We start from the raw sequence: 22,568 nt of genomic DNA, 5'->3' as shown, positions 1-22,568 counted from the left end.
TGTCCCTACTAAAAATGCAAAATATTAGCTGGGCGTGGTGGCAGGCGCCTGTAATTCCAGCTACTCAGGCGGCTGAAGCAGAGAATCACTTGAACCCAGGAGACAGAGTTTGCAGTGGGCCGAGATCGCACCACTGCACTCCAGCCTGACAGAGCGAGATTCCTCAAAAAAAAAAAAAAAAAAAAAAAAAAAAATGTGTAGTCCTAACAGGGCCCGCAAACGGCCTTTCTCAGCGTCAGCCTATCCGAATTTACACTTGGCCGCCGTTGCGCCTCTCCAGGATCCTCCTCCCTCCTCCTCCCCGGGGCCCCGCGGGCGGGAGGAAGGCGCGGGGTGGCCCAGCCTGGGTGGTCTCTTGCCCCGCCCCCTGCGGCACCGTTACCTAGCTGCGGATCCGGCTGCGCGGCTCGGGTAATTTGCTGGCCCCTCAGCCAATGGGAGGGCGTCGCCCCGGCCAGCTCCCTTTTTCTGGAGCTCCAGCCGCCTCTCACTCCAGTCGGCACCTCCAGCCCTGCTGGGCGTCTCCAGCCAGCAATTTCGCCTGCGCGCGGGACCCATTCCTCTTCCAGCCGCCGCGGCCCACTGAGTGGGTGAACCCCGGCGCCGCGCCCCGGACCCGCAGCTCCCTGCACTCGTGCTTCCCAGCCGCCGTTAACACCCGCACCCCACAGTCTCACCCCTGTCCGCGCCTTGGCGGCCCCACTGAATCCCCACGCGGGACCAGCGGTACCGGGAGGCCGGGCTAGCCTATGGGAGTTCCCAGATAATGCGGGTTGGGGGCGCCCACGCCCCCCATTCCCGCCAGCATGACTCGGTCGCCGCCCCTCAGAGAGCTGCCACCGAATTACACACCCCCAGCTCGAACCGCAGCACCTCAGGTGAGTAGAGGGGGAGCTGGAAGAAGGAAGAGCAGGGCCAGGTCTATCACTCGGGCCTCTTCAAGGTTTGTGATGTCTTGACGTGCTGAGTGTCATTGGTTGTCTGAAGGCAAGTGAGCACTAACACAGCAAGTAAGTTGTGCGGGTGTGTCTGTGTCTGCGTGTCTGTGCCTGTGTCTTCTCATCATCTCGTCATCTGGCCAGTGAGAATGAGTGTCTGTGGGTTCACCTCTGTGTCCACCCGATGACAGGTGTGTGTGTGTGTGTGTGTGTGTGTGTGTGTACATATGTATCCTATCTCAGAAAATGGGCCTATGCCGGCTTGACCCAGTGGCTCATGCCTGTAAGAAGGCTGAGGTGTATGAATCACCTGAGGTCAGGAGTTTGAGACCAGCCTGGCCAACATGGTGAAACACCGTCTCTACTAAAAATAAAAATTAGCCAGGCATGGTGGCACGCGCCTGCAGTCCCAGCTACACCTGTAGTGCCAGCTACTTGGGAGGCTGAGGCAGGAGGCAGAGGTTGCAGTCAGCAGAGGTTGCAGTCAACCGAGATTGTGCCACTGCACTGCAGCCTTGGTGACAGAGAGACCCCATCTCAAAAAAATAAAGAAAAGAAAGAGAGAGAGAAGGAAGGAGGGGAGAATGAGAGAAAGGAAGAAAGAAAGAAACAGAAAGAAAGAAAAGAAGGGAGGGAGGAAGGAAAGAAGGAAGGAAGGAAGAGAGGGAGGAAGGGAGGGAGGGATGGAGGGAGGGAGCTGGGGGTGGCAGGTGTTATATCTTCCAAGTTTGGACCTGTGTCTGTGTTGGTGCTCCCTGTCCCACATCTGGAAATCTAGAAGCTAGGGCTTGGCAGCCGATATACAGGGTGAGAAGAGAAGAATTTCACGCATTGTTGCAGTGATGCCTGGCTGACCCTTCTCTTTCTATCCCAGATCCTAGCTGGGAGCCTGAAGGCTCCACTCTGGCTTCGTGCTTACTTCCAGGGCCTGCTCTTCTCTCTGGGCTTCGGGATCCAGAGACACTGTGGCAAAGTGCTCTTCCTGGGACTGCTGGCCTTTGGGGCCCTGGCATTAGGTCTTCGCGTGGCTATTATTGAGACAAACCTGGAACAGCTCTGGGTAGAAGGTGAGTTGTAGACACTGGCCATAGCTGCTCAGGTACGGTGAGCCCAAAGCAAGAATGGGGTGAGGAGCTGGCTACTGAGCCCTAGTAGGCCTGGCCCTGGGGCTGGAGGGGCACCTGCTGGTCAGAGTCTATACATCTGGGCATCAAGGAACACTGTTCCCTTCCATACCCACAAATGGCTATCTGCAGACCCCGTGAATTGGGTGTATAGAATATTTGTCTATTATTTTGTATGTGTGTATTTAGCATTTATTGGTAACTTTCTATGTGCTAACATAGAAATGCATCAGGGTTTACAAAGGCAGCTAAAACAAGGCTCATCTTTCAGTAGCAAGGAAAGTTAAATATGTGCTGGAATAACTAAAATACAATACAGAGCACCCAGTGATTATGTTGTGTAAAAGAAGGCAGGGAGAAATCACTTCTGACCAGGAGAATCAGAAAAGTTAGAACTAGAAGGCTGGGGAAACTGAGTAAATCATCTGGCCAAGCCTCTAGGGAGAGGGTTCATACACCTGGGCCCAATTAATGGAAAAGCATGACAGAATCCACAATTTGAGGCAACAGCCAGCGTCAGGTGGGATCAAATCCAGAAGCATAAAAGAGTTATTTTCTTTCTTTTTTTTTTTTGAGGTGGAGTCTTGCTCTGTCACCCAGGCTGGAGTGCAGTGGTGTAATCTTGGATCACTGCCATCTTCGATTCCTGGGTTCAAGTGATTCTTCTGCCTCAACCTCCCAAATAACCGGGATTACAGGCACCTGCCCCCACACCGGCTAATTTTTGTGGGTTTTTTTTTTTTGAGAAGAGTTTCGCTCTTGTTACCCAGGCTGGAGTGCAATGGCGCAATCTCGGCTCACTGCAACCTCCACCTCCTGGGTTCAAGCAATTCTCCTGCCTCAGCCTCCCAAGTAGCTGGGACTACAGGCATGCACCACGACGCCCAGCTAATTTTTGTATTTTTATTAGAGACGGGGTTTCACCTTGTTGACCAGGATGGTCTTATCTCTTGACCTCGTGATCCACCCGCCTCGGCCTCCCAAAGTGCTGCAATTATAGGCGTGAACCACCGCGCCCGGCCTAGTTTTTGTATTTTTAGTAGAGATGGGGTTTCACCATGTTAGCCAGGCTGGTCTCGAATTCCTGACCTCATGATCTGCCCACCTAGGCCTCCCAAAGTGCTGGGATTACAGGTGTGAGCCACTGTGCCCAGCCTAATTTTTGTATTTTTAGTAGAGACAGGGTTTCACCATGTTGGCCAGCTGGTCTTGAACTCCTGACCTCAAGTAATCTGCCCACTTCAGCCTCCCAAAGTGCTAGATTACAGGCGTGAGCCACCGCGCCCAGCCAGAATGATTTCTTATTAATAATTTCAGTATAACTCTTTCCTTTCCTGAGGCCTGGTTTCATATGGCAGCCCTTAATAGAAGTCAAACTCCAGTCTATTTTTCCCTGGGAAATTTGTATTTTGCAGGCTCCCTCAGCCCTGGCCCATACCCAACGGCAGAGCCCAGGTTGGAGTCTTGAGTTATTCCAAATACTGGCAAGTCCTAGGATCCAGAGCAGATGTTTCTCAGAGCTTGCTTGCCTACTGGGCTCCCACACGTCCCCACCCTACCTACCCCCAGCCCTGCAGACTCTCACATCCATACACACTTTCAGCCAGCCCTGGGGTCCAGAGCAGATGTTTTGCTCTGCCTGCCTGTCTGCCCCCAGCCCCAGGACACACATGTGCATACACGCATATACACATACCCCCACCCACACCATTGCTGCTTGGGTGGTCCCAAATGACTCTTGGATTTCCTGCCACAACAGAGGCAGTCTCCCTTCCCCTCCTCCCTCTCCATCCCCACATCTGCCCCATCTAAACACTGCTTGAACCTCCACATTTCCTCGTCCTCTCCTACACTCCCATGTAGGAAAGGTTAGACCCCAGCAGTTTTTTGCTGTTGTTTGGGGGAGGGTGTTATAAGAGGATGGTAGCCAATTCCTAGGTTTTTTTCCTTTATTTCAGAATATGGTTCTGTCCTATATTGGCTGGGGATGAGGTAAAAGCAGTGATTTTTTTTTTCAGAGAGATAGAGTCTCACCATGAGACCCAGTCTCAAAGAAAAAGAGTAAGCAGGTAGGGTGCAGTGGTTCACGCCTGTAATCCCAGCACTTTGGGAGGCCGAAGTAGGTGGATCACCTGAGATCAGGAGTTCGAGTCCAGCCTGTCTAACTTGGTGAAACTCCATCTCTACCTAAAAATATAAAAATTAGCCGAGTGTGGTGGTTCATGCCTATAGTCCCAGCTACTCTGGAGGTTGAGGCAGGAGAATCGCTTGAACCCAGGAGGCAGAGGTTGCAGTGAGTCAAGATCGTGCCATTGCATTCCAGCCAGGGCAATAAGAGCTGCAATTCTATGTAGAAGACAGGGATGGCGTTATATGAGTTGGTAGAACCACCATCACTTAAATAAATACCTAAAGCTAAAACCTTAGGAGTCAGCCTCAGTTCTTGCTTGTCCAGTTGGTTACTAAACTAGTAAATCCTTGTTTCTTAAACTCTCTCATAACAGACCCATCCTTTCTACTTTGTGGTCACTGCTCTAGTTGAAGCCTTGTTCCATCTCTGACAATATACTCCTGATTGTATCATTTAGAATGCCTTCGGATCAGGCATGGTGGCTCATACTTGTAATCCTAGCACTTTGGGAGGCCCAGGTGGGAGGTTTGACTGAGCCCAGGAATTCAAGACCAGCCTGGGAAACATGGCAAAACCCCATCTCTGTTTCTTAAAAATTAAAAAATAAGGCCGGGCACAGTGCCTCACACCTGTAATCCCAGCACTTTGGGAGGCCGAGGCAGGCAGATCATGAGGTCAGGAGTTCGAGACCAGCCTGACCAACATGGTGAAATCGTCTCTACTAAAAATACAAAAATTAGCCAGATGTGGTGGCATGTGCCTGTAATCCCAGCTACTTGGGAAGCTGAGGCAGGAGAATCACTTGATTCTGGGAGGCAGAGGTTACAGTGAGCTGAGATCGGGCCATTGCACTCCAGCCTGGGCGACAGAGGGAGACTTCATCTCGAAAAAAAAAAAATTAAAAAATAAGGCAGGCATAGTGGCTCATACCTGTAACCCCAACATTTTGGGAGGCCAAGGTGGGTTGATCACCTGAGGTCAAGAGTTTGAGACCAGCCTGGCCAACATGGTGAAACCTCGTCTCTTAGTAGAGAGAAGGTAAAAATACAAAATTTGGTCAGGCATGGTGACGTGTGCCTGTAATCCCAGGTACCTGAGAGGCTGAGGCAGGAGAATCACTTAAACCCAGGTTTAAGTGCCATTGCACTCCAGCCTGGGTATCAGAGAAAGATTCCATCTCAAAAAAATAAATAAATAGGCCGGGCATGGTGGCTCAAGCCTGTAATCCCAGCACTTTGGAAGGCCAAGGCAGGAGGATCACTTGAGGTTGGGAGTTCCAGACCAGTCTGACCAACATGGAGAAACTCCATCTCTACTAAAAATACAAAATTAGCTGGGTGTGGTGGTGCATGCCTGTAATCCCAGCTATGTGGGAGGCTGAGGCAGGAGAATCGCTTGAACCCGGGAGGTGGAGGTTGTGGTGAGCCAAGATCACGCCATTGCACTCCAGCCTGGGCAACAGGAGCGAAATTCCATTTCAAAAAAATAACAATAATAAAATAAATAAATAAGTAAATGAAATAATAGAATGTTCTTAGCCACATGAAAGAGAAAGAAAGGAAAGGAAGGAGGGAGGAAGGAAGATTGATTTGTTATTCTCTGTAACAGGAAATCTGGTTAATTCAGTTAATTCAGCAGCCCACAGACATGAGCAAGGACCCAGTTTCTTTCTATCTTTCTCCTCTGCTGTCTTCAACATGTTGGACTTTTGTCCTCAGGCTTATCCCAAGGTGGCTGCTGCAGTGGCAGGAAAAAGAAGTCATTCTTGTCTTGCACGTATTTTTGTTTTTGTTTTGTTTTGTTTTATAGAGAGAGGGTCTCACTCTTTCACCCAGGCTGGAGTGCAATGGCACAATCACAGCTCACTGCAGCCTCAAACTTCTAGGCTCACACAGCCCTCTTGCCTCTTTCTCCATAGTATCTGGGACTACAGGCACACAACACCATGCACAGCTAATTTTTTAATTTTTTTGTTTTTTGTAGAGATTCAGTCCCACTATGTTACCCAGGCTGGTCTTTTTTTTTTTACCCAAGACAGAGTCTTGCTCTGTCACCCAGGCTGGAGTGCATTGGCATGATCTCAGCTCACTCCAACCTCCCCACACCACAACTGGCTAATTTTTGTATTTTTAGTAGAGACTGGGTTTCACCACATTGGTCACGCTAGTCTTGGCCTCCTGACCTCCTGGTCTGCCCACCTCAGCCTTCCAAAGAGCTAGGATTACAGGCCTGAGCTACCACACCCGGCCAGCCCCCAGGCTGGTCTTGAACTGGTCTCAAGCGATCCTCCTGCCTTTGCCTTTGAAATGCTGTGATTACCTGCATGAGCCACCGTACTTGGTCTTACATGTCTTTTTGAAAGTAAAGAAAAATTTAGGCCAGGTGCAGTGGCTCACGCCTGTAATCCCAGCACTTTGGGAGGCCGAGGTGGGCAGATCATGAGGTCAAGAGAGTGAGACCATCCTGGCCAACATGGTGAAACCCCACCTCTACTAAAAATACAAAAGTTAGCTGGGCGTGGTGGCACACGCCTGTAATCCCAGCTACTCGGGAGGCTGAGGCAGGAGAATTGCTTGAACCTGGGAGGCGGAGGTTGTGGTGAGCCAAGATCGCCAATACACTCTAGCATGGGTGAAAGAGCAAAACTCCATCTCAAAAAAAAAAAAGAAACTGAGGAAAAATTTATTAGAAGCCTCCCAGCCAACTTCTCATTTGATGTCTTTGGCGAGAACTATGTAGCATCCTATGCAGAAATCCTAAACTTGCCAAAGGCAATGGAATTACTGATTGGTTTCTTAAACTAATCAAGTTTCTTAAACTAATCTTCTGATGCTGGGGAAGAGCCCAGCTGTCTCTAATTACTAGGCCTTTCCAAGGACGGCCACCAAAATCAGGGTCTTTTAGAAAGGAGGAAGGTGCTGACAGCCTCATCCTCAAATCTGCCTCCACAGCACTGCCCTGTGGCCAATCTCCATCTGGCCAAGTTAGTCCCCTTCTTAGAGCCCTTCCACCAATTTCTACCAGATTCTGTGAAGTCAAATATAAACTCCACAGCACACACTCTAGGCCCTCCATAATTGGACTTGATTGCTTCTCCCGCACTGTCACTGGCTCCTCCCTGGCTCACTCTTAGCAGTACGGAAACACTGAGCCTTTGACAGTTCCCTGCACACACTTGGTCCAGGACACCTTTCCTGACTTCTTCTCGGGGGCACCTCTTATTCACAACTCACAACAGTGTATTCACCAAAATACATTGTTAGGTGATTAAAAAGTCAGATCATATCTGTTCAAAATCTACCAGGACTCCCATTTCACCCAGAGAAAGCTTAAGTCCCTACAGTTGCATATAGGCCCTTACATGTGAAACTTCTAGACCACAGATTATGAAGCATACATATTGCAATGTTGCTTTCCCAAAAGAGTATACCACAGTGCACTCCCATAGCGGATTAAAGTGTACTCCTGTAAACCAGCAATGAGTGCTATCAATTTTAAAGTTTTTGGTAAATTGTTAGATAGTAACTTCTTATTTTTATTTGCATGTATAGGATTACTTATAAGGTGGACTCTTTTTCCACATTGGTTAGCCAGTTGTATTTTTGCATCAGTAAAGACATAAAAGTTTGGCCAAGCATAGTGACTTATGCCTATAATCCCAGCACTTTCAGAGGCTGAGGTGGGAGGATCACTTGAGCCCAGGAGTTTGAGACCGGCCTGGACAACATGGGGACACCCTGTCTCTACAAAAAATACAAAACTTAGCTGGGCATGGTGGCACACACTTGTAGTTCCAGCTACTTGGGAGGACTCCTTGAGCCAGGAGGTGAAGACTGCAGTGAGCTGTGATCGCACCACTGCACTCCAGCCTGGGTGACAGAGCGAGATCTTGTCTCAAAAAAATTTTTAAAAAAGAGGTAGAGAAAAGTTTTTTTTTAATGTATCAATCTTGATGTTCTCCCTCCTGTCTTATCTCCTCCCCACTCACCTGCAGTCTTTCTTTCCTTCAGTTCCTTCTCATTTTTCTGTCACATCATTTCTCTTCCAGCAACTACTGAATAATAACTCCATATCTGTACCTACTATGTGCCATGCAATTTCCTAAGTACTTTACCTGCACTGATTCTAACTCTACCAAGGTAGTCACTGTTCCCATTTGACAGATGAGGAACTGGAGACTCACAGAGAGTAAGTAATTAGCCCAAAGCACAGACTAAACATCCTCATCTCTTCCTTCCTGCACCACAATGCATCCCAGTTCATCTGTCCATATCTATCTTTGTCAACTGAGGTTTATCTTTTTCTCTTCCCCATTTCTCCTCTGAGGAGTCTTTATTCTTTTTGATCCTCCATTTTAAATTATCCATGTTTCTTTCTCCTGCTTTCTTATCAGGTCTCTCTGGGTTTCTTCCTCCTCCCGCACCTCCTTCCTCTCAGCAAACCCACTTACTATGGGGAGCTTCTCTCTGTCCTCTCCTCCTTCTCCTCCATGCGGCAGCCTTTGGCCTAAGCCTGGTGAAATAAACACTGCAATACAGACCTGGCAAAGGAGTGGGAAGTAGGGAAGAGTCAGAGAAGAAGAGGCCAGGCTTGATGGCTCACACCTGTAATCCCAGCACTTTGGGAGGCCGAGGTGGGCAGATCACTTGAGGCCAGGGGCTTGAGACCTGGCCAACATGGCAAAATCCCATCTCTACTAAAAATACAAAAATTAGCCAGGCATGGTGATGGGTCCCTGTAATCCCACCTACTCCGGAGGCTGAGGCAGGAGAATTGCTTGAACCTGGGAGGCAGAGGTTACGGTGAGCCGAGATCACACCACTGCCCTTCAGCCTAGTGACAGAGCAAGACTCCCTCGCAAAAAAAAAAAAAAAAAAAACCAAAGGCCAGTCATCATGGTGATTCACTTCTGTAATCCCAGCACTTTGGGAGGCCGAGGCAAGTGGATTGCCTGAGGTCAGGAGTTGGAGACCAGCCTGGCCAACATGGTGAAATCTCGTCTCTATTAATAATACAAAAATTAGCTGGGTGTGGTGGTGCACACTTGTAATTCCAGCTACTCAGGAGGCTGAGGCAGGAGAACCACTTAAACCCAGGAGGCGGAGGTTTCAGTGAGCTGAGATTGTGCCACTGCACTCCAGACTTGGCAATAAGAATGAAACTCTGTCTCAAAAAAAAAAAAAAAAAAGTCAGGGGAGGAAGAAAAAGAATAGGTGGAATCTGGCAGTATGGGCAGCAAGACAGGAAGGCTGTTTTCATGAGGCGAAGGCCAAGAATGTGACTGTCCGGGAGCGGGGGAGATGTGAGCATATGGGTAATTATGTGTTGGGGTTACCAAGGATTTGGGGCTTTTGTGAGTGAGAACATGGGTTTGAAAAAGAGATTAGAGGGCCAGGCGCAGCGACTCATGCCTGTAATCCCAGCACTTTAGGAGGCTGGAGTGGGAGGATCGCTTGAGCCCATTGGTTTAAGATTAGTTTGGGCAACATAATGAGACCTCTTCTCCGCAAAAAAATTAAAAATTAGCCAGGCGTGGTGGCAAGTGCCTGTGATCCCAGCTACTCAGGAGGCTGAGGTGGGGGGATCACCTGAGCCCAGAAGTCAAAGCTGCAGTGAGCTGTCATCAGGCCACTGCACTCCAGCCTAGGCAACAAAGCAAGGCCCTATCTCGGAAAAAGAAAGATTGGGAAGCATGACAATCTCAGAGGGGCTTGAGTTTCAGAGAAGCAGTACTGTGGGTCCCAGCAGGCAGCAAAGACTAACAGGAGGAGACCCCCAGACAGGTGGACACAGCACAGGGTCTTAGATCAGACCAAATCCACAAAGCCTCCAGAGGTGAATTTGGCCCTCACTCTTCCCCACATCATAGATAGGTGATATCCCCTCACAATGTCTCCACCTCCCCCAGGTCCCAGCTACAGAGTAGGACCCTGTGGCCAGCATAACACAGGACTGGATGGGAGCTAAGATCCAGGAATCTAAGGCAGCCTGGCGCCTGGACTCCCTGTGTTCTAGACAGTGGGGGTGCTGAAAGTGATCCGGACTCCTCCCTCCCCTTGGCCCACTATGATTTCACCCTTGCCAGGGTTCATGAGCTGATTCCATGCACTTCCTGCCTGAGAGGGAGCAGAACCCTAAATGACTGTCCAATCCTCCCCCTTGCCCATACCAACGCAGGGCCCATGATTACCAGACACTCCCATCCCTACCCACCCTCTCCCCAGAACAGCTTGCAGAAAGGTGTGTGTGATATAAATCACTGCCAGGAGCAACCTGAACTAAGAACCAGCCCCAGCCCTAGACCTGTTCTTTCAGGAAACCCTCCCAGCAGCAGCCTCCCTATTGCCCCTAGTGGCCCTCCTTGTCCTCCCCACCAGAGCAGAGAGGGACTGAATGAAGGTTCCCTTACCAAGATTCCCCCACAACTCCCCCAGCCCAGGGCCAGCTCATGCTGATTATCTTTTAAGTTTATGCCCAAAGCCCAGCCAACATGGTTCATGCTTAGCCTAGACCACACAAGAAATCCACAGAGCACACAACCCAGGCTTTCCCACTTCCCTAGCAGAGCTCCAGGACCAGAAGCCTGGGGAGTCAGCCTGGGCCCTGATGAGGCCCTCAGGGATAAGGCAGGGGCTCCTCTCCCACTTGTCTGGGGAGGCCTCAGAGTTAGAAGCCCCCTTCCCTAGTTCTGACCTGCCCAGACCCTTTACCCCCAGCTTTCTCTCTTTGCTCTGGCAGTGGGCAGCCGGGTGAGCCAGGAGCTGCATTACACCAAGGAGAAGCTGGGGGAGGAGGCTGCATACACCTCTCAGATGCTGATACAGACCTCACGCCAGGAGGGAGAGAACATCCTCACCCCTGAAGCACTTGGCCTCCACCTCCAGGCAGCCCTCACTGCCAGTAAAGTCCAAGTATCACTCTATGGGAAGTGAGTCTGGCTGAGCCCCTGAACAGCTGGGGGTGAAGCATGCCATGGGGGTTCTGGAGTGGGAATCCCCCTCTTCTGCTGATCTCCTGTGCCCCTGGCTATTGCAGGTCCTGGGATTTGAACAAAATATGCTATAAGTCAGGAGTTCCTCTTATTGAAAATGGAATGATTGAGCGGGTAAGTGTCCTAAGAGGGAATAGAGGCGGAACCTTTTTTGTGGTGTGGGAGGACTCAGAGAGACGCAGCAAGCCCCACAGCCTGCAATCCTCCCCCTTAAAACTAAGGACAGGGATTGCAGAGGGCATCCTACAAAGGCTGTGGGGCAGGACTGATGTGGCCTGGGTGTCCCTGGCAGATGATTGAGAAGCTGTTTCCGTGCGTGATCCTCACACCCCTCGACTGCTTCTGGGAGGGAGCCAAACTCCAAGGGGGCTCCGCCTACCTGCCGTGAGTGCCAGAGCTGCTCCAGGCCCTGCTTCATCTCCCGCTGGAGACTCTCCCAGCAGAAAGGAGGGGTCAGGGGAATGAGGATGATCAAAACCTTACCAAGACCCTGGTTACCTCCCAGGCCAGGAACAGAGCATGGGCTTCCGCAGGGCGCTCTCCACATCCCCCTTCTCCTTCCCTCTGAAGGAAGGAAGACTGTCTTATTCAGACAAAACTAAACACAAAGATCTGTTAGCTCTGAGCAAAGGAGAAAAAGACCCCCAGAAAGAGGCTTTGCTGGGGGGAATTACCTAGGTGTCTGCTAAGCTGTTGCCCAGGCCAGAAAGAAAACCCACTACAGGCATGTGCCTGCTGGTTATATATTAGAACCAAGCACAGACAGCTTGCTAAGGGGCTCAGTGGGACCTTTCTGGGCCCTTTCTATGTGTTAGGTAACCCTGCCCTGATATCCTCTTGTACCCATGGGCCTATGTAGCCCGAGAGTTCTGAGAAGCTGAGCCTTGCACACCCTCCATATCGAGGGAGAAATTGGCAGATAAGAGTGGGGCACAGCATGGGGCCCCAGTAGCAGTTTGGAGCCTGGGTTTTCATCCCTGACCCTCACCAACCATGGGCTTTCCCCTCAGTGGCCGCCCGGATATCCAGTGGACCAACTTGGATCCAAAGCAGCTGCTGGAGGAGCTGGGTCCCTTTGCCTCTCTTGAGGGCTTCCGGGAGCTGCTAGACAAGGCACAGGTGGGCCAGGCCTACATGGGGCGGCCCTGTCTGCACCCTGACGACCTCCACTGCCCACCTAGTGCCCCCAACCATCACAGCAGGCAGGTGGGTTCCATCCAGGTCCACAGGGAAAGGCTGTTTTCCTTCCCTTTCCCCTCCTCAAACTTTCCTGTATTCTGGGGGAGCGGACAGCTCTGTGCCCTGACCCCCACTTCCTGGCCATTATTACCCTCCTCCCACTGTTCCAGGACCCCAGTGTTCCATTCCCATTCCTTATCCTACGGAGCCCACAATGGTACATGAATCCCTTTTTCCTTTTATAAGGCTGGACTTTCTTTTTGAGTCTTGCTCTGTCGCCAGGCTGGAGTGCAGTAGCTCGATCTTGGCTCACTGCAACCTCAGCTCAAGCAGTCCTGCCTCAGCCTCCCAAGTAGCTGTGATTACAGGCACCCACCACCACACCTGGCTAATTTTTGTTTTTTCAGTAGAAATGGGGTTTCACCATGTTGGCCAGACTGGTCCCAAACACCTGACTTCAGGTGATCCACCTGCTTCAGCTTTCCAAAGTGCTGGGATTACAGGTGTGAGCCACTGTGCCAGGCCAAGGCTGGACTTCTTATCAAAATATACTCATATAGGGAAATTAAGAACGCAGTAGATAAGCATGAATATCATACCTGGTTTCCCAGGTGTCTTTACAGTCCTACGAATGTGGTCCTTCAGAATCCACCAAAGTTACGCCAGCTCCTCCCAGCAGCCTACTCTCTGCTCCCCCTTGGGGCTTCCTAGTTTTCAACGGCCAGAGCCTTAAACATTAACCCCTCCTATTCCCCTCCAGGCTCCCAATGTGGCTGACGAGCTCAGTGGGGGCTGCCATGGCTTCTCCCACAAATTCATGCACTGGCAGGAGGAATTGCTGCTGGGAGGCACGGCCAGAAACCCCCAAGGACAGCTGCTGAGGTAGGGCCTCCCCTTGGAGTTGGTGAGGGGACTCCATGCATGAGAATCCACATTGTAATGTCAGGCAGCTCTGGCAAAAGCCCCTGCACATTCTTGCCAGGTGTCTAGGCCAGGCTGACCCCTGGTTACCCCCCACACCCCTTGCCAGGTGTCTGGGCCAGCTCTGACCCCTGGTTCCCCCGCACCCCCCACCAGGGCAGAGGCCCTGCAGAGCACCTTCTTGCTGATGAGTCCCCGCCAGCTGTACGAGCATTTCCGGGGTGACTATCAGACGCATGACATAGGCTGGAGCGAGGAGCAGGCTGGCACAGTGCTACAAGCCTGGCAGCGGCGCTTTGTGCAGGTCAGTCAGTATGGACAAGGACAAGGGGGGTGCCCTGAGGCCATTCCCTCCTCCTGCTCTCTCAGATCCACCCTGTTTCTCCAGCTGGCCCAGGAGGCCCTGCCTGAGAACGCTTCCCAGCAGATCCACGCCTTCTCCTCCACCACCTTGGATGACATCCTGCATGCATTCTCTGAAGTCAGTGCTGCCCGTGTGGTGGGAGGCTACCTGCTCATGGTGGGTCCTGCACTGGGCACCTTGCCCCCACCCTGCCTCCACCCAGTGCCTACCCTGGGATCCCCTGTCTGAGACTGCTCTTTCTCCCCACAGCTGGTCTATGCCTGTGTGACCATGTTGCGGTGGGACTGTGCCCAGTCCCAGGGTGCCGTGGGCCTCGCTGGGGTGCTGCTGGTGGCCCTGGCGGTGGCCTCAGGCCTTGGGCTCTGTGCCCTGCTCGGCGTCACCTTCAATGCTGCCACTACCCAGGTACTCCAGGACTGCAGGGCCGACTCAGCGCCAGTCGCCAGGCTACATGGGTCCTCCAGCTGCCCGCTCTCTGCCCCTCCAGGTGCTGCCCTTCCTGGCTCTGGGAATCGGTGTGGATCACATATTCCTGCTGGCACATGCCATCACAGAGCCTCTGCCTGGCACCCGTCTCCAGGTGGGGCCTTGTCCTCCAGGGCCCATCTGAGGTAGCTCAGCCTATTGGTTAAGAGCCTCTTGGTTCAAGTGACCTTGGGCTGCTAATGAACCTCAGTGCCTCAGTGTCCCCATCTGTAAACAGGGGGAATAATAGTGCTGTGTCCCAAGGGTTGTTGTTTGGATCCGTAAGATAACTCTAGCTGAGTGCTTAGAACAGCCCATGACATGCGCACGGTACCCAGTAAGTGCTAGCTGCTGTGTTATGACTACCCCGCCTCCACACCCCAAGTTCCTGAGCCTCCCCTTGACTCTGCCTTGACACAGCCCCTCCCTTGTGACCTGAGGGCAGGTCCCCACTCTGTCCTGGCAGGACTGCATGGGCGAGTGTCTGCAGCGCACGGGCCCCAGTGTGGTCCTCACATCCATCAACAACATGGCCGCCTTCCTCATGGCTGCCCTCGTTCCCATCCCTGCACTGCGAGCCTTCTCCCTGCAGGTGAGGCCTCACACGGGGCAGCCCAGGGTGGATGTGGAGCTGAGGCTGAGCTTCATCCAGCCTTCATGCCCCTCCTGTCCATCCCCCAGGCGGCCATAGTGGTTGGCTGCACCTTTGTAGCCGTGATGCTTGTCTTCCCAGCCATCCTCAGCCTGGACCTACAGCGGCGCCACTGCCAGCGCCTAGATGTGCTCTGCTGCTTCTCCAGGTACTGTCTGCACCCCAGCCCTCCTCCCGTGACCCATGCCAGCCTGTCCCCTCACCAGCATTTCGGGGCATAGACCTCTTACCCACTCTCTGCCTCTTCCAGTCCCTGCTCTGCTCAGGTGATTCAGATCCTCCCCCAGGAGCTGGGGGACAGGACAGTACCAGTGGGCATTGCCCACCTGACGGCCACAGTTCAAGCCTTTACCCACTGTGAAGCCAGCAGCCAACATGTGGTCACCATCCTGCCTCCCCAAGCCCACCTGGTGCCTCCACCTTCTGACCCACTGGGCTCTGAGCTCTTCAGCCCTGGAGGGTCCACACGGGACCTTCTAGGCCAGGAGGAGAAGCCAAGGCAGAAGGCAGCCTGCAGGTCCCTGCCCTGTGCCCACTGGAATCTTACCCACTTTGCCCGATATCAGTTTGCCCCCTTGCTGCTCCAGTCACAGGCCAAGGTAAGACTGGGTGGAGCAGGGTAGAGACTTAGCATCTCTGGGCCCAGAAGGGCAGAGGGCTTAGTCCACCGCCTGAGGGGCTGGGGGGCAGCCCTGGGGTCTCCAGCAGAGTTGCCATTTCCCACAGGCCATCGTGCTGGTGCTTTTTGCCACACTTTTGGGCCTGAGCCTCTACGGAGCCACACTGGTGCAAGACGGGCTGGCCCTGACGGATGTGGTGCCTCGGGGCACCAAGGAGCATGCCTTCCTGAGCGCCCAGCTCAGGTACTTCTCCCTGTATGAGGTGGCCCTGGTGACCCAGGGTGGCTTCGACTACGCCCACTCCCAACGTGCCCTCTTTGATCTGCACCAGCGCTTCAGTTCCCTCAAGGCCGTGCTGCCCCCACCGGCCACCCAGGCACCCCGCACCTGGCTGCACTATTACCGCAACTGGCTACAGGGTGAGAGGCGAGGAGACTGGCAGGGTGGCATGCTGCAGGCAGAAGCGCCCTGGAGCCAGCAGCTAACAGAACCCTATGCTGGTTTCTCCCAGGAATCCAGGCTTCGTTTGACCAGGACTGGGCTTCTGGGCGCATCACTCGCCACTCGTACCGCAATGGCTCTGAGGATGGGGCCCTGGCCTACAAGCTGCTCATCCAGACCGGAGACTCCCAGGAGCCTCTGGATTTCAGCCAGGTTGAGAAAGGGCTGGAGGGGTTGGAGAGCACAGTGGCTGAAGGCTTCTGGGCCCAGGCCTTCAGCTCTCTCTGCTCTGCAGCTGACCACAAGGAAACTGGTGGACGGAGAGGGACTGATTCCACCCGAGCTCTTCTATGTGGGGCTGACTGTGTGGGTGAGCAGTGACCCCCTGGGTCTGGCAGCCTCACAGGCCAACTTCTACCCGCCACCTCCTGAATGGCTGCACGACAAATACGACACCACAGGGGAGAACCTTCGCAGTGAGTCCTGGGGGGGGCTTAGCAAGATCCTCAGCCTCACCCACACAAGCCCTGAACCTGAGGCCCTGCCTGCTCTGCCCCATGTTCACCGCCTGGTCCCTTTCCCTCTTTTCCCTTCCCCCTCCCCTCTGCAGTCCCGCCAGCTCAGCCCTTGGAGTTTGCCCAGTTCCCCTTCCTGCTGCGGGGCCTCCAGAAGACTGCAGACTTTGTGGAGGCCATCGAGGGGGCCCGGGCAGCATGTGCAGAGGCGGGCCAGGCTGGGGTGCACGCCTATCCCAGTGGCTCCCCCTTCCTCTTCTGGGAGCAGTATCTGGGATTGCGGCGCTGCTTCCTGCTGGCCATCTGCATTCTGCTGGTGTGCACTTTCCTCGTCTGTGCCCTTCTGCTCCTCAACCCCTGGATGGCTGGCCTCATAGTGAGTCCTTGCAGGAGTGGGGACAGAGAGACCCAGCAGCACCCGCACCCTACCCTGGCCAGCCCATCAGCCCTCCTGCCAGGAGCCCTCCGTGAGACCTGCCTCCCCCAGGTGCTGGTCCTGGCGATGATGACCGTGGAGCTGTTTGGTATCATGGGTTTCCTGGGCATCAAGCTGAGCGCCATCCCTGTGGTGATCCTCGTGGCCTCTGTAGGCATTGGCATTGAGTTCACAGTACATGTGGCTCTGGTGAGCACAGGCACCCTGGGGAGGGCCCAGTCAGCTGATTCAGTATTCAACAAATATTGTTCAAACCCCTACTATGTGCTAGGTACTATTTAAGAATTTGGGCCAAGCACAGTACCCCACTCCTGTAATCCCAGCATTTTGGGAGGCCAAGGTGGGTGGATCACCTATGGTCAGGAGTTCAAGACCAGCCTGGCCAACTGGCAAAACCCTGTCTCTACTGAAAATACAAAAATTAGCCAGATGTGCACACCTGTAATCCTAGCTACTCATGAGACTGGGGCAGGAAAATTGCTTGAACCTAGGAGGCAGAGGTTGCAGTGAGCCAAAATCACATCACATCACTGCACTCCAGCCTGGGGACAGAGCAAGACTCCATCTCAAAAAAAGAATTTTTTTTTTGGAAAAAAAAATGAAAAAGAATATGGGATATAATAGCAATATAGTTTTTTACCTCCAAGGAGCTTATATTCTGGGGGTAGAGATAGACAATAACGCCTGGGCACGGTGGCTCACGAGTGTAATCCCAGCACTTTGGGAGGCCATGGCGGGTGGATCACCTGAGGTTGGGAGTTCGAGACCAGCCTGACCAACATGGAGAAACCCCATCTCTACGAAAAATACAAAATTAGCTGGTCATGGTGACGCATGCCTGTAATCCCAGCTACTCAGGAGGCTAAGGCAGGAGAATCGCTTGAACCCAGGAGGCAGAGGTTGCAGTGAACCCAGATCCTGCCATTGCACACTCCAGCCCGGGCAACAAGAGTGAAACTCCATCTCAAAAAGAAAGAAAAAAAAGAGAAAAAATGGGAACCAATGATTCTTTTGAATAGTTTTACTGTGGACCATTGTGGGATGGATGAGGAAGGGTGACTCACACCTGCAATCCCAGCAGTTTGGGAGGCTAAGCTGGTCGATTGTTTGAGCCAGGAGTTCAAGACTAGCCTGGGCAACAAGGCGAAACTTCATCTCTACAAAAAGATTGTAGGCTGGGCACAGTGGCTCATGTCTCTAATCCCAGCACTTTAGAAAGCCAAGGTGAGCAGATCACTTGAGGTCAGGAGTTCAAGACCAGCCTGGCCAATGTGGTGAAACCCTGTTTCAAATAATTTCATGACTACAGGCATGCACCACCATGCCCGGCTAATTGGTTTACTTATTTTTTTTTTGAGACAGAGTCTTGCTCTGTTGCCCAGGCTGGAGCGCAGTGGCATAATCTTGGCTCACTGCAGCCTCTGCCTCCCAGGTTCAAGCAATTCTCCTGCCTTAGCCTGCCGAGTAGCTGGGATTACAGGCACCCGCCACACTAATTTTTATCTTTTTATTTTTAAAATACAAAATACATGCCTGGCTATTTTTTGCATTTTTATTTGAAACAGGGTTTCAAACTCTGGGGTTCAAGTGATCCTCCTGCCTCAGCCTCCCAAGACAAAATTAGTGTGGCGGGTGCCTGTAATCCCAGCTACTCGGCAGGCTAAGGCAGGAGAATTGCTTGAACCTGGGAGGCAGAGGCTGCAGTGAGCCAAGATTATGCCACTGCACTCCAGCCTGGGCAACAGAGCAAGACTCTGTCTCAAAAAAAAAATAAGTAAACCAATTAGCCGGGCATGGTGGTGCATGCCTGTAGTCCCAACCACTTGGGAGGCTGAGGCAGGAGGATCACTTGAACCCCAGAGTTTGAGCCTGCAGTGAGCCATGATTACACCACTGCCCTCCAGCCTAGGCAACACAGTAAGTTCCTGTCTCAAAAAATAAGAAATGGGATGGTAGCAGGATGGCAATGTGGGCTTAATGGAGGGGTTCTACAAAGATACAAGAGATGCAGAGATACCAGAACCGAGGAGGGCCTCGCCCAGGGCTGCGTATTCTCTGGCAGAAGAAAGGGGGGACCCACAGCCCAGCTGGACTCCACAAACAGCTCCCTTCCTTTCCCCCAAAAAGATCTCAATTATTATTCTAAGAGCAATATATGGTCCTTGAAAACAAACAAATCCAGCATGCAGAAAGGTATAAAGGAAGAATTAGTAATCTTCCGAATTCTACTCTGAATTAGGCTACTCTGAAACGCTACTCGGAGAAGTAACTGTTATCACTTTGGCATCTGTCTTGTAGATGGACCAATGATTGCCAAACTTCTGTTTATAGGACCAAATAGTGACTATTTCAGGCTCGCTAGGCCAAAGAGTCTCCGCTGCAACTCTGCCATCGAAGCACAAAATTGTTAAGACATTAACCAGTGGGTATGGCTGTTTCAACAATACTTCATTTGCAAAATAAGTGATGCTGTAGTACAGGCGTGAGCCACCATGCCCAACCTTATTTCTAGAGACAGGGTCTCACTCTGTCACCCAGGCTGTACTCTATTTTCTATATGTCTGTGTGTCTAAGCTCACCAGACCCATCCATATGGTATTCCCTAAAAGGACTCACGCATGCTCCCTGTACAGTCCCGTGAACTTAGTTCACCTGGCCTTTGGTGGACCAAGGTATGGTTGAGCTCTGAAGACAGATACAGGTGGGGGCATGGATGAGCTGGCCATGACTGGCAGAGGAGCAGCTCCAGGACCGCTCTTTTTCCAGGGCTTCCTCACCACCCAGGGTAGCCGAAACCTGCGGGCTGCCCGTGCTCTGGAGCACACATTTGCCCCAGTGACCGATGGGGCCATCTCTACATTGCTGGGTCTGCTCATGCTTGCTGGTTCCAACTTTGACTTCATTGTAAGGTAGGGGAGGGCTTGGGGCAGGGAGGCAGGGCTCAGGGCCAGCCCAGGCTGACCCACCTTCCCCTGCCCCCAACCAGGTACTTCTTTGTGGTGCTGACAGTGCTTACACTCCTCGGCCTCCTCCACGGACTTGTGCTGCTGCCTGTGCTGCTGTCTATCCTGGGCCCGCCACCAGAGGTGACCACACCCTCAGCACTATCCCTCTGTTCCCAGCCCAGAGGACAGGGTAGGGACAGGCAAGGGAAGGGACAGAGCCAGGACAGAATACCCCCTGTGGTACAGACAGGCTCAGCTCACAAGGTCCCTCCCCAACAGGTGTCACCAGCTGAAGGTGGGAGCCTCCTGCTCTCCCCAGACACCATGTTCCTGCCCCTTAGCCCTCCTGGCTTCTTCATGGGACCCACCTTAACTTTTTATGATCCAGAGCAAGGTGCAGGGTTTGCCCCAGGCCTCAACATCTTGTCAATATCCTGCTGGAGACCAAGAAGGACCCCAGCTTCCCAACAGTCATGGTGATCCCCAGGGAGACGCTGAAGGGGATGGGAGCCCCAGGGGCCCCTGGGCTCACTGGGGCTGGTGTCTCCCCACAGGCGATACAGATGTACAAGGAAAGCCCTGAGGTCCTGACTCCACCAGCTCCACAGGGAGCGGGGCTGAGGTGGGGGGCGTCCCCCTCCCTGCCCCAGAGCTTTGCCAGAGTGACTACCTCCATGACCGTGGCCATCCACCCACCCCCGCTGCCTGGTGCCTACATCCACCCAGCCTCTGATGAGCCCCCTTGGTCCCCTGCTGCCACCAGCTCTGGCGACCTCAGTTCCAGGGGACCAGGTCCAACCACTGGGTGAAAGAACAGCTGAAGCACAGAGACCCTGTGTGGGCTGAGTAAGGTCACTGGGAAGCAGTGGGTCAGGTATTAGATGCAGGATGGACCCCTGGAGGGTCCTGCTGCTGCGGTCCCCCTCTCCTGACTCAGCCGTCACGGACCTCCCTGATATCCATACAGAACAGTCACTGCCTTGCACACCCAGGCCTGTGTGGGCCTGTGTCTGTCACGTGAGAGTGAAAGCCAGCCCTTCAGGCTGCAGTGCAGCCCTGTCCCCCTTCCCACCCCATACCACTGCCCACCCAGCAGACCAAGCCCGAGGGACCCTCCAGCACCCTTCCTCAGCCCCAGCCTCACCGCCTGGCGACTCCTGGGCAGGCTCTCTGTATGCCTGCTCACCTCCTACCACATCCATTATTTATATGAAGATGTCTATTTTTGTAGTACATAGATGTTAGCTATGCTGAAAGTTTTATTTTTTAAAGAATGAAATATATTCTATGTGAACTCATCTCAAATGACTTTGTTGCTTTTTTTTGGACAGAGTGGGGAGTTTGCAAGTGAACATTAGCTATTGGAAGGGGCTTCTGTGGTACCAGGGCCTGAGGTATTAGCTTCTCTAGGGGAAAGACCGCAGATTCTGGATTTTTATCATATACTTGTTAATATCATCTGGATTAAGTGCTTACTATACAAAATGATAAGAAATTTCGTTGGTGTGAAATCCTACTGTGTTCATTCTGGATACTGGGAGCAGAAAAAAAAGGAACCCCACTATGTGGCTTTCAGAGCCATCATATTCCCAATCACCTGCCTCTCCAGACTCACCTCCTGCTTCACCTACATGGGAAACACCATGGTAGAGGAGCAGAGCCATGCAGCAGGTGACAGCTGCAGTGCAGGCGGATAGGAAAGTGGCCAGTTAATGCCAAGATAGGTAAGCAGGGTCTAGGGAGCTTCTCCGGAGGTGTGCAGACTGAGGGAGAGGAGCCAGGTCCAAGAGCAACCTCCAAGGCAGAGGCCTCTGCAAGTTGGTAGTCGGCCTGACAGCTGAGAGTCATCTTTGGCCAGCCAGCCAGTGGATCAGCTGCAGGAACTGCCCAGAAACTGAGGTGCCAGCAGCTAGTGAGGACACAATTGAAGCTATTTGTTCTGTGGAGGTTGAACAGCCCCACTGAGCAGAGGCGTTGAAGACTGGCCACAGCCCTGGAATAGCACGGAGCCTCACCCAGCAGTGTGGGGAGGTTTGCAACTGCCCTTTCCCAGCCAACAGCTGAGACACATAGACCCTGGGCTCCAACCCCCCACTCACTGGGAATGATGCCACCCCACAAACACGGCCTTCTCACATCCCACCCCACCTGGACAAAGGCCAGGAAATCATGTTCTTACCGAAAGACACAAAAAAGAAACGACTAGTGCAATTGAATCCACACTAAAATGCCTAAAAAGACTCAAGAGAAGTGGGCAGTTGGTATAGAACCTAGAGTACACGGTGCAACCAGCAGGCTTCTGTGGTGCCAGATCCGGAGGTATTAGCTTCTCTAGTTCTGGGTGGGAAAGACCCCAGATTCTGGATTTTTGTCATATACTTGGTAACATCATCTGGATTGAGTGCTTACTATAGGGAGAGAGGCTGGATTTGGGTCCAACAGTGTTTGGGTCACCAAGGAGGGGCTTCTAAGTGGAGCAGAGAAAACTCACCAGACCAGAATAGTGCAAAGGGGTTAGCCAGCTGTGCCGCTTATCAGCAGAGTAACCCCGGGGCAAGTTAGCCAGCCTCAGTAAGCCTCCTCATCTTCATCTTCCCAGGCCCAGAGAGATCTAGTCCCTGCCTCTCACCCCAGCGCCCCCTCATCAGACACATGGGGCGCCACCGTCTGGACAGGCTGAATTGGTCCTCAGGTCCATCTGCCATTCCCTTTGCCTAGAACACTTTCCCACTTCCCCTTGACGTGACCTCTTATCACCCTTCCAAGTGAATTGGATCCGATGCCATCTCCAGGAGTGGTGGTGTCATGCCTTCTGTGAGGTCCCACTGCTCTTGAGTGTCTGTGTC

At 52.7% G+C, this 22,568-nt stretch overlaps 1 protein-coding gene across 14 annotated transcripts; it reads left to right on the top strand.

The window, feature by feature from the left end:
- Positions 1-494: 494 nt before the first annotated feature.
- On the top strand, positions 495-21,020 carry PTCH2 (patched 2). Of its 14 annotated transcripts, none has more exons than XR_013519994.1 (22): positions 495-878; positions 1,813-2,005; positions 10,932-11,121; positions 11,229-11,298; positions 11,477-11,568; positions 12,195-12,390; positions 13,124-13,245; positions 13,441-13,588; positions 13,673-13,804; positions 13,898-14,228; positions 14,580-14,705; positions 14,847-14,913; positions 15,016-15,364; positions 15,492-15,804; positions 15,897-16,039; positions 16,122-16,302; positions 16,437-16,717; positions 16,829-16,966; positions 19,109-19,203; positions 19,544-19,686; positions 19,764-19,863; positions 20,277-21,020. XR_013519994.1 is itself a non-coding variant. In XM_035251252.3 (22 exons), the coding sequence occupies exons 1-22, from the start codon at positions 807-809 to the stop codon at positions 20,529-20,531; spliced, it is 3,561 nt and encodes a 1,186-aa protein (XP_035107143.1). In that variant the 5' UTR covers positions 495-806; the 3' UTR covers positions 20,532-21,020. The 14 variants fall into 14 exon arrangements, 12 of the variants coding, with proteins under 12 accessions (XP_035107143.1, XP_078187677.1, XP_035107145.1 ...); XM_035251252.3 differs by lacking the exon at positions 19,109-19,203 and having other exon boundaries at positions 1,864-2,005; positions 13,898-14,053; positions 14,136-14,228; positions 14,795-14,913; XM_078331551.1 differs by lacking the exon at positions 19,109-19,203 and having other exon boundaries at positions 13,898-14,053; positions 14,136-14,228; positions 14,795-14,913; ... (1 more) ...; positions 15,717-15,804; positions 15,897-16,302.
- The last annotated feature ends 1,548 nt before the right edge of the window (positions 21,021-22,568 follow it).

Source organism: Callithrix jacchus, chromosome 7 (assembly GCF_049354715.1).
Source record: "Callithrix jacchus isolate 240 chromosome 7, calJac240_pri, whole genome shotgun sequence".
NCBI lineage: Eukaryota > Metazoa > Chordata > Mammalia > Primates > Cebidae > Callithrix > Callithrix jacchus.
This window is presented reverse-complemented; position numbering and strand designations above follow the sequence as displayed.